The sequence below is a fragment of the Carassius carassius genome, chromosome 30 (genome assembly GCF_963082965.1).
Source record: "Carassius carassius chromosome 30, fCarCar2.1, whole genome shotgun sequence".
Lineage (NCBI taxonomy): Eukaryota > Metazoa > Chordata > Actinopteri > Cypriniformes > Cyprinidae > Carassius > Carassius carassius.
In genome coordinates, this window is record NC_081784.1 from 13,947,617 (window position 1) to 13,961,673 (window position 14,057).

At 37.3% G+C, this 14,057-nt stretch overlaps 1 protein-coding gene across 6 annotated transcripts; it reads left to right on the forward strand.

Moving 5' to 3' along the window:
* Window positions 1–479: 479 nt before the first annotated feature.
* Window positions 480–13,057, forward strand: papolg (poly(A) polymerase gamma). Of its 6 annotated transcripts, none has more exons than XM_059517477.1 (23): window positions 481–640; window positions 1,730–1,897; window positions 3,141–3,207; window positions 4,689–4,770; window positions 4,911–5,020; window positions 5,097–5,150; window positions 5,230–5,341; window positions 5,419–5,508; window positions 5,650–5,788; window positions 7,381–7,453; window positions 7,532–7,652; window positions 7,727–7,811; window positions 7,887–7,940; window positions 8,716–8,835; window positions 9,821–9,930; window positions 10,035–10,156; window positions 10,245–10,408; window positions 10,802–10,914; window positions 11,034–11,236; window positions 11,385–11,465; window positions 11,625–11,684; window positions 11,763–11,878; window positions 11,966–13,057. In XM_059517477.1, exons 1-22 carry the CDS (start codon window positions 624–626, stop codon window positions 11,859–11,861), a joined length of 2,244 nt encoding a protein of 747 aa, XP_059373460.1. In that variant the 5' UTR covers window positions 481–623; the 3' UTR covers window positions 11,862–11,878; window positions 11,966–13,057. The 6 variants fall into 6 exon arrangements, with proteins under 6 accessions (XP_059373463.1, XP_059373460.1, XP_059373461.1 ...); XM_059517478.1 differs by having other exon boundaries at window positions 11,763–11,863; XM_059517476.1 differs by having other exon boundaries at window positions 11,763–13,057.
* Window positions 13,058–14,057: the final 1,000 nt, after the last annotated feature.

Below are 14,057 nucleotides of genomic sequence, written 5' to 3' on the forward strand. Positions count from 1 at the left end.
CCTACGTAAAAGTTTTTAAGCTAAATTAAGAGTTTTCTGAGATGATTCTTAGAATCTTTATGAATAAGGGCCCTGGGATGTACTTACGCAGCACTGGTCACGTGATCCGGCAGTAGCAGCTTCTGCCCGCTAGTGGGCGGCATGTCGTCACAAATGATCTTTGTGAGTTTACTTTTTGCCCAAGCCAGTACCGGTGGAACTGTTCAATAGGTTTTTTTTTGTTTTTGTTTTTTGTAACAAAACTTTAAAATACGTGTCCATACAACACGACTTCCAAAAATAATCCACTCCTAGAAATATCCACTAGAATAAACAAATCCCTTTTCTCCTCTGGATTACTACTTTTTACCAAAGAGTGCAGATTTAATACTTTTAAAAGATGGCCGTGTCTGACAGATCGCAAGCTACGTTGCTCGCACTAGTCCAATAAAACCGTGATTGTAATTTGAAAACATTCATCCGAGGGTATCAGGGCGCACAGCATGTCGGGAGATGTCTATCCGATGGGCGCCATATTGGAGCAAGAACTATTGTTATAAATTGAGACGGGGCTGCTGCTGGCTAAGTTTACATGTTTTCTGCGTGTTTGTTCTGAAAATATTTGGTTATTTTTACGCAAGGTCATGAAAGAGATGTCAACGTAAGTGTTCCGTGCTTCACAGTGATAACAGTAGGTTAAACGAGTTAGTGGTTGAGGAAAAATGCAGTGCTAGGCTAGTTTAGCCAGTTTACTGAGATAACGGCCAGAGAGTGCAGGCTGTAGAAGAGAAGCGGCCTGAATGTGTTCTTTTATTATTATTATAAAAAAAAACAATCGTATAAGTTACATAACAGTAATTAAAATACGCGTGTTTTGTAGTCAACTGCCTTTATTAAGTAATATTTTGGTGGTGTTGACCAAGTAGTCTTGTCTTTGTTTACACAAACATTGCGCAATGCTGGTGGATGTAAACGCGGGTCTTGTAGTTCTTGTTTACGTTTCACTGAACAAACCGCATTTGAATACAGAAGTACAATGTGTTCCGACATTGTTTATATTTTGTTTTATTTGTATGTATTCTATATACATGTATGTATTTTATGTGTGTGTGTGTGTATTACTCACACACGCGCAATCCGTCATACACTTTTCTTTTAAAATTTCATGTATTCAGTGCTGTCATAGATTCTTATTAGAGAATGTTTCATAAGCAAAGTGCTCATGTTTTGTTGCTTTTATTCTGAGCTCCGTACTATTTGATTTTAAAATATTTAGTATGTCAACAGTGCAGCATGGGCCTATTAGTGAAGTGACATTCGGCCAAGTATGGTGACCCATACTCAGAATTTGTGCTCTGCATTTAACCCATCCGAAATGCGCACACACACAGAGCAGTGAACACACACACACTGTGAACACACACACGGAGCAGTGGGCAGCCATTTATGCTGCGGTGCCCGGGGAGCAGTTGGGGGTTCGGTGCCTTGCTCAAGGGCACCTAAGTCGTGGTATTGAAGGTGGAGAGAGAACTGTACATGCACTCCCCCCACCCACAATTCCTGCCGGCCCGGGACTCGAACTCACAACCTTTCGATTGGAAGTCCAACTCTCTAACCACCAGGCCACGACTTCCCGTATAATCAATGCGGGAAGCATTGATTATAAAATATGACATGATAAATAAATCTTTTTTATATTTTATAAATATGATAAAATATGACATTATTAATGTCATATTTTCATTTGCAGGACTGGTAACAGTACGCTTGGCGGGCAGCAGCCTCGGAAACATTATGGCATCACATCTTCAATCAGCCTGGCCTTTCCCAGAGAGATAGACCATATCTACACACAGAAGCTTACTGAGGCTATGAAACCATTTGGAGTGTTTGAGGGTGAAGATGAACTCAATCACAGGTGAGGGTCACTGCTTCCCAGTGGTTAGAGAGGCTGGTTTGTGCAGACAGACAAATATCTGTTGCTCTGCATTGTTATCCTTTCTGTTGCTAACTGTGTAGTATCTTTGATGAAAGTACTAACATAAACCTTTGAAGTAATCTTTACCGGGTAATATCTTTCAGACACATGTAGGGTTTTTTTTTTTTTGGTATACATTGACTGTTATTGTTTGGAATTATGACAACAATTAACCATATCTTATCCTGCTCATCTTTCTCAAAAAAAAAGTGCCGTAAAGGAAGGAACACGACAAGAATTAAATGACAAGTTTGAAGATTTTCACCTGCTTTGTATTGCCACACAGCAGAATGTGTAAATGAAATTTGTACTCGTGCTACTGCATTTTAGTATCCCTGCCCATGGACAGTCAGAATGACAAAGAAACATTGAATGGCAATGATCCCTGTGCATTACTGGTGTTGAAGTTTCTCATTTTTTTGTGGGTAAAGGTAGCACCACAGCCTTTTTCTCGTTTTTTCTCAAGTCATGTAGCACCTATTAAAAAAAGTAAAAAATAAATTTAAAAAAAGCCTAGTTTTATTAAAATTCCATCTTGTCAGTGGTGAATTGGCCAATTTTTCATGTTTTAATCTACAACATTGAATCACTACTCTGGTGTGTGAAGTCATGAGGCATGTTAACACTGATTTGTTTGCTATCTGGCTGACAAGTTTTCAAGTGCTGTAGAATTGATGCACAAGTGTGCCCATGAGAGCAGTATTTGATCTTGTAGAATACACTTGGAGAGGTGTTGGACATTAATAATCATTATACCATAGTTCAAACAACATACCATCATATTGTGATATCATAGGAGAGCTAAAAGGGAGTACCCGATCAAAATTATTGGCTCCAATTGGATTGCTTGGTGTCCTAATGAAGACCCAACTTCAAGGGAAAACCTGATTTCTCACAACAGAAGCACACTCTTACATAAAAGTACAAAACCTTTTAAATATCTTACCATACCCTGGTGTCTTAAGTTCATTTGCTTTGCAAGCAGTAAAACACAGAGACCATTAAGACATTGTGTAAAACAGTCATGTTACAGCTTTTTGAAAGCATTTTATTAAATAAATTTTTTTAAGTTTGTTTAGATTAACTTCTAATGTTTATTTACACAGTTTGATTTGTTGCTGGTTTAAACTAAATATCCTTCGACTTGTATTGCAATATTACGTGTATAATTTGTTTTTTATAGGCTTGCAGTTCTTGGGAAGCTGAATTCATTTGTGAAGGAGTGGATTGCAGAAATCAGTGAATCAAAGGTAAAAAATATTGTCTCTTGACCTGGGGCCTGTTTCACAAAGGAGGTTAAGTGAAAACTCTTAGTATGTTAACCCTGAAATGAGGGAAACTCTGGGTTTTCTGTTTCAGAATGGGACCCGAGAAGCCAGTTTCTGAAAGAGAGCTAACTTATACTCCGAGTCAGTTAAAGTAAACCCAGAGTTTCTTTCGATCTCCTCCCCCTTTTTAAACACTTCATTGAAATGCTCTTCTTACTAAGTGCCCCCCCCCCCCCCCCCAAGTACAAATATGTATAAAAAAAATAAAATAAAGATTGACTTAGTCTTGTTTCCTGGGGGGGAGGGGTCTAAATTAAGTGCATTTTACTTAAGTCAAATTATATGCCAGTGTGATCATAAAAATAATCTTAATGCAAATGGAAAACAAGATTATTCTGAGTGTCTATTACTAAGTGCAAATCTACTGTAGCTCCACCCTCCATCAACACATAAGATTAAATATGACACATGTGAATAACAGCTTCAATGGTGTAGGCAGTAATGTTTTGGGCACGGAAAACTAGCTTGTAACGCGATTGATTGGGTTAGAGTCCGGCTTTTGCCGAGCTCATTCTTCTCACTTTTCCCATCACATGTCACATTAGAATTTATATTCAATAAAAATGAACAAAATGTTCTAAAAGTGGAAGTAAAGTGCCTAACGAGTGTGTAGTAAAGATGCAACTATTTATAATTGTAATAAATATAATCATTTACAATCTGTTATTATTGCATCCTGTTAATGTATAACAATACTGGGGTGTAAATATATCTGCCAGTATAAAGTATAACTAGCATCTAATTCTTATTTACACTTAGCCTGTTGAAAAGAACTGCTATTTTTACATGGTAAATAGAATGTATCACGATTTTCACTGTAAATTTCTTCTGTAAATAGCATCTAGAGCTACTTGCACTTAGCCTGCTGTAAATAGGATCTATCGCTAAGAAAGTATGTTAATTCCACTTAGTGTAAATAGCCATTGCTGTATTTTTCTTACTCTATTTTCTTACTCTATTGGCAGTATATATTTATATATATTTTTTGCCCATGAGATACCATAAAATGATTAGCTATTAGTTCATTAATCTAACGTTATGCCAGTTTTCACCTGTGATATTATAACACTGAGAAGAATTATATTTGTATCGAGTCTGAAGTCTGCAGACTGATTTTTGGCGGGAGCTGTTGCCATGGTGAATCGTAATATCGGCGCTCCATTGATAATGGCTTTTTATAGTTGTGGTGCACGCGCTTAACTCAGAGTCAGTCAATTTAGAGTTGATTAAACCAACTCATTTCAGCTGTTCTGTAACCGAAAACTCAGTTTCCCATCTCAGTGTAAGTCAACTCAGTTCAAGTTTAATCTCAGCGTTGGTTGAACCTCCTTAGTGAAACGGGCCCCTGATCACTAAGTTACATGATGAGATGTTTTTCTGAATCCTCCCTTTTCTCCTCACAGAATCTTCCACTGTCATCAGTAACAAATGTTGGTGGCAAAATCTTTACTTTTGGGTCATATAGGTTGGGAGTGCACACAAAAGGTAAATTTATTGAACTTGATTGTACTGTAGAGCAGCAGAATGACCGTCAAAGATCTGCAAAAATAAATCAGGAAGGGCTTCACAGTTCTAAAGGGTTATATGTACTGTATTGTGCATATCAAATTGTTTTTTTTCTTTAGGTGCTGATATAGATGCTTTGTGTGTTGCCCCACGTCACATTGAAAGAACTGACTTTTTTTCATCCTTCTTTGAAAAACTAAAACGGCATGATGAGATTAAGGATCTACGAGTGAGTACCTTTACTTTTCCTCATTTTATATCTCTGCCACGGCTTTGTTTAAACAGTGGCTTTTATTCCTTTTCAGGCTGTGGAGGATGCATTTGTACCGGTCATCAAGTTCAAGTTTGATGGAATTGAGGTAAAACTGTTGAAGAAGTGTTTATGATATGTAGCCTGGTTGATATTTAGTTTTGAACTTTTTTTCCTCCTCCACTCAGATCGATTTGCTGTTTGCCAGGCTCGCTCTACAGTCAATTCCTGATAACCTGGACCTGAGAGGAGACTCTCTCCTCAGAAACTTGGACATTAAAAGTATTCGCAGTCTAAATGGTAATACCCTCTAAGATTTTATTTAAATATCTAAATTGTCTGTTCTTTTATAGCTTTACTTATTTTGTGTTTTGCAGGTTGCCGTGTTACAGATGAGATCCTATATTTGGTGCCTAATAAAGAGAACTTCAGATTAACATTGAGAGCAATTAAATTGTGGGCCAAACGTACGTCTGATTTAAACTTGCCTTCAGACGCTTTTTGTCTTGTTTAAAATCGATACTTTTGATCTCTTTTGTTTTAAATCTTGGATTGATGTGTTAAAATCAAGACTGCAATTCAAAGACGTGTGTTTTTTTTTTTTTAAGGCCGTGGAATCTATTCCAACATGCTAGGCTTTCTTGGTGGAGTTTCCTGGGCTATGCTCGTGGCCAGAACTTGTCAGCTCTATCCAAATGCTGTTGCTGCCACACTTGTGCACAAGTTCTTTCTGGTCTTCTCTAAATGGTGAGGTCACAGCTCATTGTGTTCATATGGTGGAACTGAAACTTCATGTACTGTTTTGTTGATAATGTCTCAGGGGTGTGATTCTTCCGGAAAAATCCGGAAATCCGTCTTTTCCGACCTGAAAATGATTCTCTCGTAACTCAAGCAAAAAAAAAAGTGGAGTGGGGGGGGGGTGTCGGCGGTTGCGATGGGTCGGGTATTGGTAAACATAATGATCGCTAACCGCTGTCAGCGTTTTTTGTGCCTTTGAATCATGTCGTCATGTCACTTCGCAAGTAGTCCAATAATTTGTCACGATTGAAGTTCAAAGTGTACGCGCACCGTTGCACACACCCAACCATCACCCAACCGTTGATTGACGAAGACCGTGAACACGGGTGATTCATGTAAGCAAATCCAATATATTGTCTTTCATTTTTATATGCAGGTCTAGTAAAATTTTACCAATCAGTTGATCACTTTTGTCATGATTCCATAACATTAATGTTAAACGATTCTGGGCTAACTTAGCAAAGTAATGCCATGTTGGTTGTTGCTTACTTCTAGCTAGAAAGTTTAGCATCTTCTACAAGGCTCGAAATTGCCAAAATTTTTGTTGCATATGCTCCTGAAATTGAATCTGTGCGACCTAAAAATATATTTGGGAGTAACGTTATATGCGCGGAGCATATGAGCATATCTGTCCACTAATGACTCGTCTGATTTGCGAACTAATGACTCCTTTGAACCGATTCACTTTAATGAATGCTTAAATCTGATGTGGGTCGAGTTTCCCGATGACGATGTATCTTAGCTCTGAAGAGCGCTCTCAACGTGCAAGGTTATAAACGCTCGCCGCAATTCCACGCGCTTTTCCCAAAAACTTTACTTGACATGAACGCGTTCTACGTGCTACTTAAGAGTCGCTGTCCATTCGCGAAATTCGTGCTGAAATATAACCTATTGAATCGTATTCTGAACGTTCAACCTAATAACGTCTTTTGTTGTGAATTAGCAATCCTAGAAGTCTATAATAAAGCACTGACAAAATGGCTGAACAAAAACACAAGAAAAGATACCTTTCAAAAATATAGAGGCAAATAAAGATATTATTTTCAATAGATGTAAAGGACACCATAGAAATAAGGAAAAACAAAACATCTGGGAGGACAAGAAATGCCCAATAAATGGCTAGTTTTCGTGCACGTCAGCAGCAAGTTATTGACAGATTTTTTGGATTTCATCCCTATTTTGCCCAGTCTTTGAAGCATATTTCCCACATTACTCCTTTTATGATTTTTTTTGTTCAATCATTTAATTTAGATGTGTATTTAAATTTTTCTTCCCTTTTTTAATTATTTAATTTATAAATTCATTTAAACAAAAAAAAAAGTACAATATTTTGTATTAATTTATTATTATACTATATAAATTATGTCACTGTGTGTTTGGGGGGGGGGGGGGGGGGGGTGAGTGCACCATATAGTTTCCTGCTTTTTTGTCCTTTGTCAATCACACCTATGAATGTCTAATCCTTTCATGCAGCCATGGAATATCCACAATCCCACCCCCACCCCCCTAACTGCATTTCTGGTGTAATTTTACTTCATCAGGGAATGGCCAAACCCTGTGCTTTTAAAACAACCTGAAGACAGCAATTTGAACCTGCCAGTCTGGGATCCACGGGTTGGTATTCTTATGTTCATTGTAATGAAATGCAGTTTTCTGTACTTTTCACTATACAGTTTGTCATTTTATTTTTAGGTGAATCCATCAGACAGGTATCATCTGATGCCAATTATCACTCCTGCATATCCACAACAGAACTCTACCTACAACGTGTCCACTTCCACACGCACCATCATGAGTGAAGAGTTCAAGAATGGTGTGTGATAGATTGTCTCTTATTGGCCATTTCTCTTGACCATTTGCTAATTTTTCTAAATGTCCTGTTTTAAGGTCTCACTGTTACAGATGAAATTCTTCAGGGTAAAGCCGATTGGTCCAAGTTATTTGAACCTCCCAACTTTTTCCAGAAGTACAAGTAAGTGGATATCCAGAGTGTCATATCGAAGATCAGTTCAATCAGTTTCTTTAATGTTGCTTGTTTTCTTTGCAGGCATTACATTGTCCTTACTGCTAGTGCATCCACTAAGGAAAACCACCTAGAGTGGTACGTGCAAAAAAAATAAGTTTCTTGCTTTTTTAATTTTTTTTTAATTTGAACTATTAATAGTAATGATATTTGTGTTAGAGACTTAAAAAAAGAAGTCTGGCTTGCTTCAGGTTAAAAATCTACCTCAGTTAATGCTGTAAACTATAGGGAGTCCCATTACTTACACATTATTATAATATTATGGGAACCCAAATTATTCAATTCAATTGCTATTTAATTTTGGATATAATAATCAACATTTAAATAAAGAAATAAATTGTATGCAATCATGTGTATAACAATCATGCAATCAAGGAATTCTTGAGGTAAATGTAATGCTTTGTGACATTTTTTTTCCTCACAAGCTATTGTGTTTACGTCTTTCTGTGGTTGATTAAGCGATTACATGACACGAGATGTCCGCGTAGCCATCACGCCACATCAAAGAGTGACAAAATTACATCTATTGTTTGAACTTCCTGAAAAAAAAAAAAATTGCCGGAATTTAAAAGATGAGACTTTGTCTTCTATCAACAGTAACCGTATTTAAAACTGGATGTTTCAAATTTGATTCGGCACATGCAGTGGTTAAAACAACGCTGTATCGGTTCTGTAAACCAGAATACAGAAAAGTTTAAAAACATGTACCATTACACCCCTAATGTTCAACATTTTGCAAATTCTCTTTCTACACTCTCTAATCAGTTCTCTGGTGTAAAAAAACAAAAAACTAATTTGGGTTCTGGGTATGGAATCACAGAATCTTCATATAATGATGTTCTGGCCTCAACAGGATTGGACTGGTTGAATCAAAGATAAGAGTGTTGGTTGGAAATTTGGAGCGCAATGAGTACATCACCCTTGCCCATGTCAACCCACAGTCTTTTCCTGGGTCAAAAGAGAATCACAATGAGTAAGTAACGGATGGGTGGGTGGCATGACCAAAATGTTTATCACCATAATGGTATGACATAGTGTTTGTTTGTTTTATTAATTTATAGCAAAATAAATAGATAAGATGTATACAATTTTATCACATGACATGCCGAATTATAGCTATTATGTGGCCAATTCACATCGCACAGACAAAACGCCAATAGACATGTTGGCTGTTCGATTAAGAATTTTATCATGTTCACACTGCCCCAGCAGACACCCACAAACTTTGAGTCAAGTAAGTCAGACTTTTGTTGGTGGGGGGGCTATGGGGAGTGGGGCTATAATCCTGTAACCACAATGAAAATTTTTTTTGCGTGTCATTCTTCGCCTGAAAAGACATTGAATAAAACAAAAAAAGGCTGTAGGTGAAGCCGTGATTGCTGTTATGGAGAAAACAGGGTGTCTACTTGAATTTATGCAGACAACTGCACTGCAGTCCCTAATCCGTTTCGGTGTGGCATTTTTTGGATAATTTGCTAATCATGCCAGGCACATGTTCGCAGTCTTGCTTCATCGTCATGGCAATGGTTCGTGGTCTGGTCATTTTACGTCAGAGTTTGTTGGAAAATCATATCACACTTCTCAGACATTTCACTGCCCAACAAATGCTGTTTGAACATGTTCAGTTGGGTTAAAACAAACTTTTCTACCAGAACATATCTACCATTGTACTGTATTTCTATTGTATTGCCCTCCTGCTATAATAAACATGAGGCTAATGTTTTGTGTGTAAAATTTGATTTTAGTAGTATGCTCAGGGTTTCAGCTTTGCTTCCTTAATTACCTTTAATCAACACTTTATAATACCCGTACTTATTTTGGGGCCAAGGAACAGTACTAAAGTGAATGAGTGCTCGGCGAGTGTGAGTTTATTTCAAAAGGCCTGTATATACAGACTGCTCAATTGACCTTTTAGATCTTAAAAATCTGTAATAAATTTGCATGCTTTTTTTCCACAGGAATGAATTCGTGTCCATGTGGTTTATTGGAATCAGCTTCAAAAAACTGGACAATTCAGACTGTGTAAATATTGACTTGACCTACGACATCCAGTCCTTCACAGATACTGGTAAGCTGCTCAGCCTCTATTGTTTTCCACCATGCTCATGTCCTATGGATGTAGTTGTGGAAACTTGGTGTCTTTTAAAGTCTAAAAGCAGTGTTTCATTGTAGTTTACAGGCAGGCAAGCAATATCAATATGCTAAAGGATGGCATGACTATTGAGGCCACACATGTGAAGAAGAAACAGTTGCATCATTACCTGCCTCCTGAACTTGTGCAGAGGAAGAAGAAGGTAAAAAAAAGTCTGTTTAAAAAAAAAATAATTATTATTTCTTAGTCTCTAAAAAAGCTGAACTGTATCCCATGTCTCTTTTGGGCAGAGTTTGGGAGAAATAAACCGGAGCTCAAATGGTGGTGGATCAAAGCGCTGCTCTCTAGATGGCAGTCAGCTTGACAGTTCCAGGGACACAGATACCGGCACCCCATTCAGCTCTCCTACACCAGTCAGCAAACCATGCCAGCCAGTCTCCACACCTGAAGACAGGTAGTGTCACTGATCAGGAAAAAATAATTTTTCATTTTCAGTTTATGGTATCACTGTTGACTGCCAGCAAGCCTTTTGAAGTTCTAGAGGTTGGAACAGAAAACAAGACTTATTACTCTATTCTTAGATATTAGTAGAGATATTACTCTACTGTTTCCGCTTCAGTGTGGAAATTATAAATGTCACAAACTGCATGTAGAGTGTCATGTGTTTTTTTTGTGGTCAAGCTAATTTTATGGCCTCATTTTCAAGCATGAGAAATTTTAAATATGAATAAGCTGTTATGTCAAAATGCTGTTATTTACAATAACTTAAATCGCTGGCAGTGTCTTATAGCAATGTTTTAATTTGTTTCTGTATGAACTTTTCTTCGTCACTTTTTTTTTTTGTCAGTAGTATCACCCCACCCAAGCATCCAGTCCTTGTATTCATAGACAGCCCAACAGCATCAGAAGTTTCTCCTCCAAAACCAGAACAGGGAATGTCCATTCCAGTCATCGGATCCAGTAAGTGCTATCATGGACTTACTTGTTCCTGTTTTTTTTATTGGGGAAAATTTTTATTTTTTGCATTCATTCTGATTCCACTCATCTTGTGTTGTTTTTTTATTTTTATTTTTCTCCAGAGCCCATCACCACTCCAGTTGCCAAGCCCCCAGCACCTCCTGCTGGCAACACCATTCCTACAGTGGTTGGCCGTAGTGTGATACCACGTATTACCTCTTCCTGCCCTAGCCCTGCTGAGCTGCCCAACAGTGTGAATGGAGCACCAAAGAGACCTCACTCTCCATCTCTGGAGGATCCACCTAAGAGGCACAAAGATACAGAGGTGCTAAGATCTTTATAAAATACACTAGTCAAGAAATCTATTACAGTTGATCAGTCTTTCTGTGGATCACTAATATTAAAATGCTTAATACAGTCAAAAAAATGTCCAAGCATTCCTTAATATGTGAATGAATTCTCTTTTGCTTCAGGTGTTTTCTGATGACTCTGCATTTAAAGAGCCGTACCCTCCAAATAGTAATGGCTCGGACTGTGAAGAGAGGCCAGCAGTGGTGAGATTTTTTTTTTTCTTTTTTTTCCTCAGGTTTATTGCATTATTCTCAGGTGTTGACCATAATTGGCACAATTCACTAAAACAGTTTTCTTGCATCAACGCAATAAGACCTTAACCAATTTTTGTGCAAAAACAAGTTTTGTTTTTTTTTTCACAGGAGGATCTTTCAGCAACCAAACCTATGCCAATACCAACCATTGATACATCGAGATCACAGGTGATTGACATAGTAATCATCATAATTTGAAGTCCACATCTAAATTGAAATGATTTTTACTGCATTTTGTGTTTTCAGAGACTGCCCAGTAAAGAGCTTCCTGATGCATCTTCCCCAATACCTACAAGTAACCTCCGTGTGATTAAAAATTCAATCAGGCTCACACTTAACCGATAACAGTGAGCTATCTACAGGTACCATGAATTGTTACTGTTGCTGCCACTCTTGGGTTTGCCCTTTTAATCTATTTTTTCCCTCTTCTTCGACATCTGTCTGCACAGGTTGTCCCTTAAAGAGTGGAACCACACTTGTGTAACAGCAGTGCTGCTTTTAAACTGCTACTGATATTTGGCTGATCTTCCTGCTTGTTACAGAGTTCGTGTAAAGTATAGATTTTTTTTTTATGCCTTACTGCGTCAGAATGCTTTCTTAAACATCTATTTGAGCTTTTGAAACAAATTGTACAGTAGATGTAGTTTGTATATAACTTAAAAAAAATCATTGTTAGTCTTTCTGTCACTGTAATGTAGTTTTTATTAACAAAAAAAGTTACAAAAAAAAATTGTCCTGTTTGTCACTGTAAATGAGATTCTTCATTGTATGTCCGAAGGTTTTCCTTGCAGTCTTTTTGCAGTCTGTATTGGTTCTGGTACAGTTTCTGGGAGGACCTTTTGTGTGGGGTGCATATGTGTGTATAGATGGACCAGCATTAGTAACTAAAAACCATGACTCCATTACCTTTCACAGTAAACGCTGCTGCCACTCCATAGTTTTGTTAACAGCTCAGAACAAAAGAAAAGTATTAGATCAGAGGTTTGGATTTGTTGGGCCAAAATTTAAAGGCAAGTTTGGTTTTACAATGAGTTTGCGATTGTTTGCTAAATTATAACAGAGTCAGTGTTGGTTTTTGCGTGTGCATGATTGTATTTCCCTGCATCTAGGGCATCACCGCTGCGCCTCCCATGGAGGTATGGAATGGCAATGTCTCCTGAACTTCAAGAACAGAGACTAAATAACATTTCTGCCCTCTTTCCTTGAATTTTTTTTTTCTCCTCTTCTTTCCACAAGCTACTGTCCTCCCCTTTTGGGGTGTACAGAGAACATAAACTTAATGTTCATTTTGGAGTTTCTTAACATTTTATTTATTTGTACCATTATCATTTTTATATCACAGGTACTGCAGTTGAACTTCTTATTCCTCTAGTCATTTAGTTTCATCTCGGTTTGAATCTTCCTGTTACCTTTAGGACAATTAAAAAAAATCTACTTATTCTTTTTGTAGGGCAAAAGTTGTATTTGAAAGGGGTATTTTTGTATGTATTGTAAACTGCATTCTTTACATTTAAGAACATAAAAATCACAAAACCCCAAAATGGCTCCTGTGGTGTTTTTTTTTTTTGTTTTTTTTACCAAAACATTTGTCTTTGCATTACAAGGAGAAAAACGGGCTTTTATATACATATTCTTTACCAAATGAAGGCTTTCGTATCAAGTCTCATTGCCTAGAATGACGTCATCAATGGGCGATCCCTGTGACGTACATCTTATAAAGGTAAACACACGTCGCGTTAACCATTAAATTCATATAGGTGCTTCAACTCCAATGTATAAATAAGCTTATGAGTACATATCTTTGTAATTAATTCGATTCAAAGCTTAATTTATGTCTTAAGTGTTATCCTGTTTGTTTTCGGACGTAAACTTCCTTGTTCGTGGGAGATTCCCCACTGCGTACAGGGGATTACCCTAACAAGTTTAACAGTTGCGTGAACTTAAGCAAATATCCTAAAAGCGGCGTCCATTTTAAAAACAGCTTGAGCGACTGGTCATTCAGTCTTAATAACAACGCCCATTGTTAAGCTAAACTGTCAGAACGAGTTAATGTATTTTTTTTTCTTTCAAAAGTTGATCATTAGTACATTTAAAGGAATAGTTCACCAATAGTTTTGATCTTAATGCTGTTCCACAAGCTTTCTTTCGAGCTGTCATTTTGACTAATGTTTCCTTTCGTGAACGAAATACACGATGGATTGGAACAACATAAAGGCGATAGTATTCGTGGGATTTCAAAATCTCACAACGTATGTTGGTTGACATGGAAAGTACAGTAAACATTAAATATTTCAAGCACCTTGACGTTTCTTATTTTCTTTCTACCTAATTTGAATTTGACGTCGCCCTATACGCACATCCCTCGTTTAATTTGATGTCCTAAAGGGTATGGCAAGCCTAATTAACATATTTAAATAGTATCTATTTTTGTTTTTAGTATTTATTTGGTCTTTAGTATGTAAACCAGAAGTGACTGATACCTGCTCAGTTAGAAACCATGTAAGGAATAACTGATGACTGGTCAATAACATAACGTGGGTG

Bases quoted from the DNA above. Each gene is read 5' to 3' on its own strand.
- papolg (XM_059517476.1), top strand. The intron at 9,931-10,034 runs GTAAGCTGCTCA...GTTTCATTGTAG, and splicing joins CCAGTCCTTCACAGATACTG to TTTACAGGCAGGCAAGCAAT. The intron at 11,466-11,624 runs GTGAGATTTTTT...TTTTTTTCACAG, and splicing joins GTGAAGAGAGGCCAGCAGTG to GAGGATCTTTCAGCAACCAA.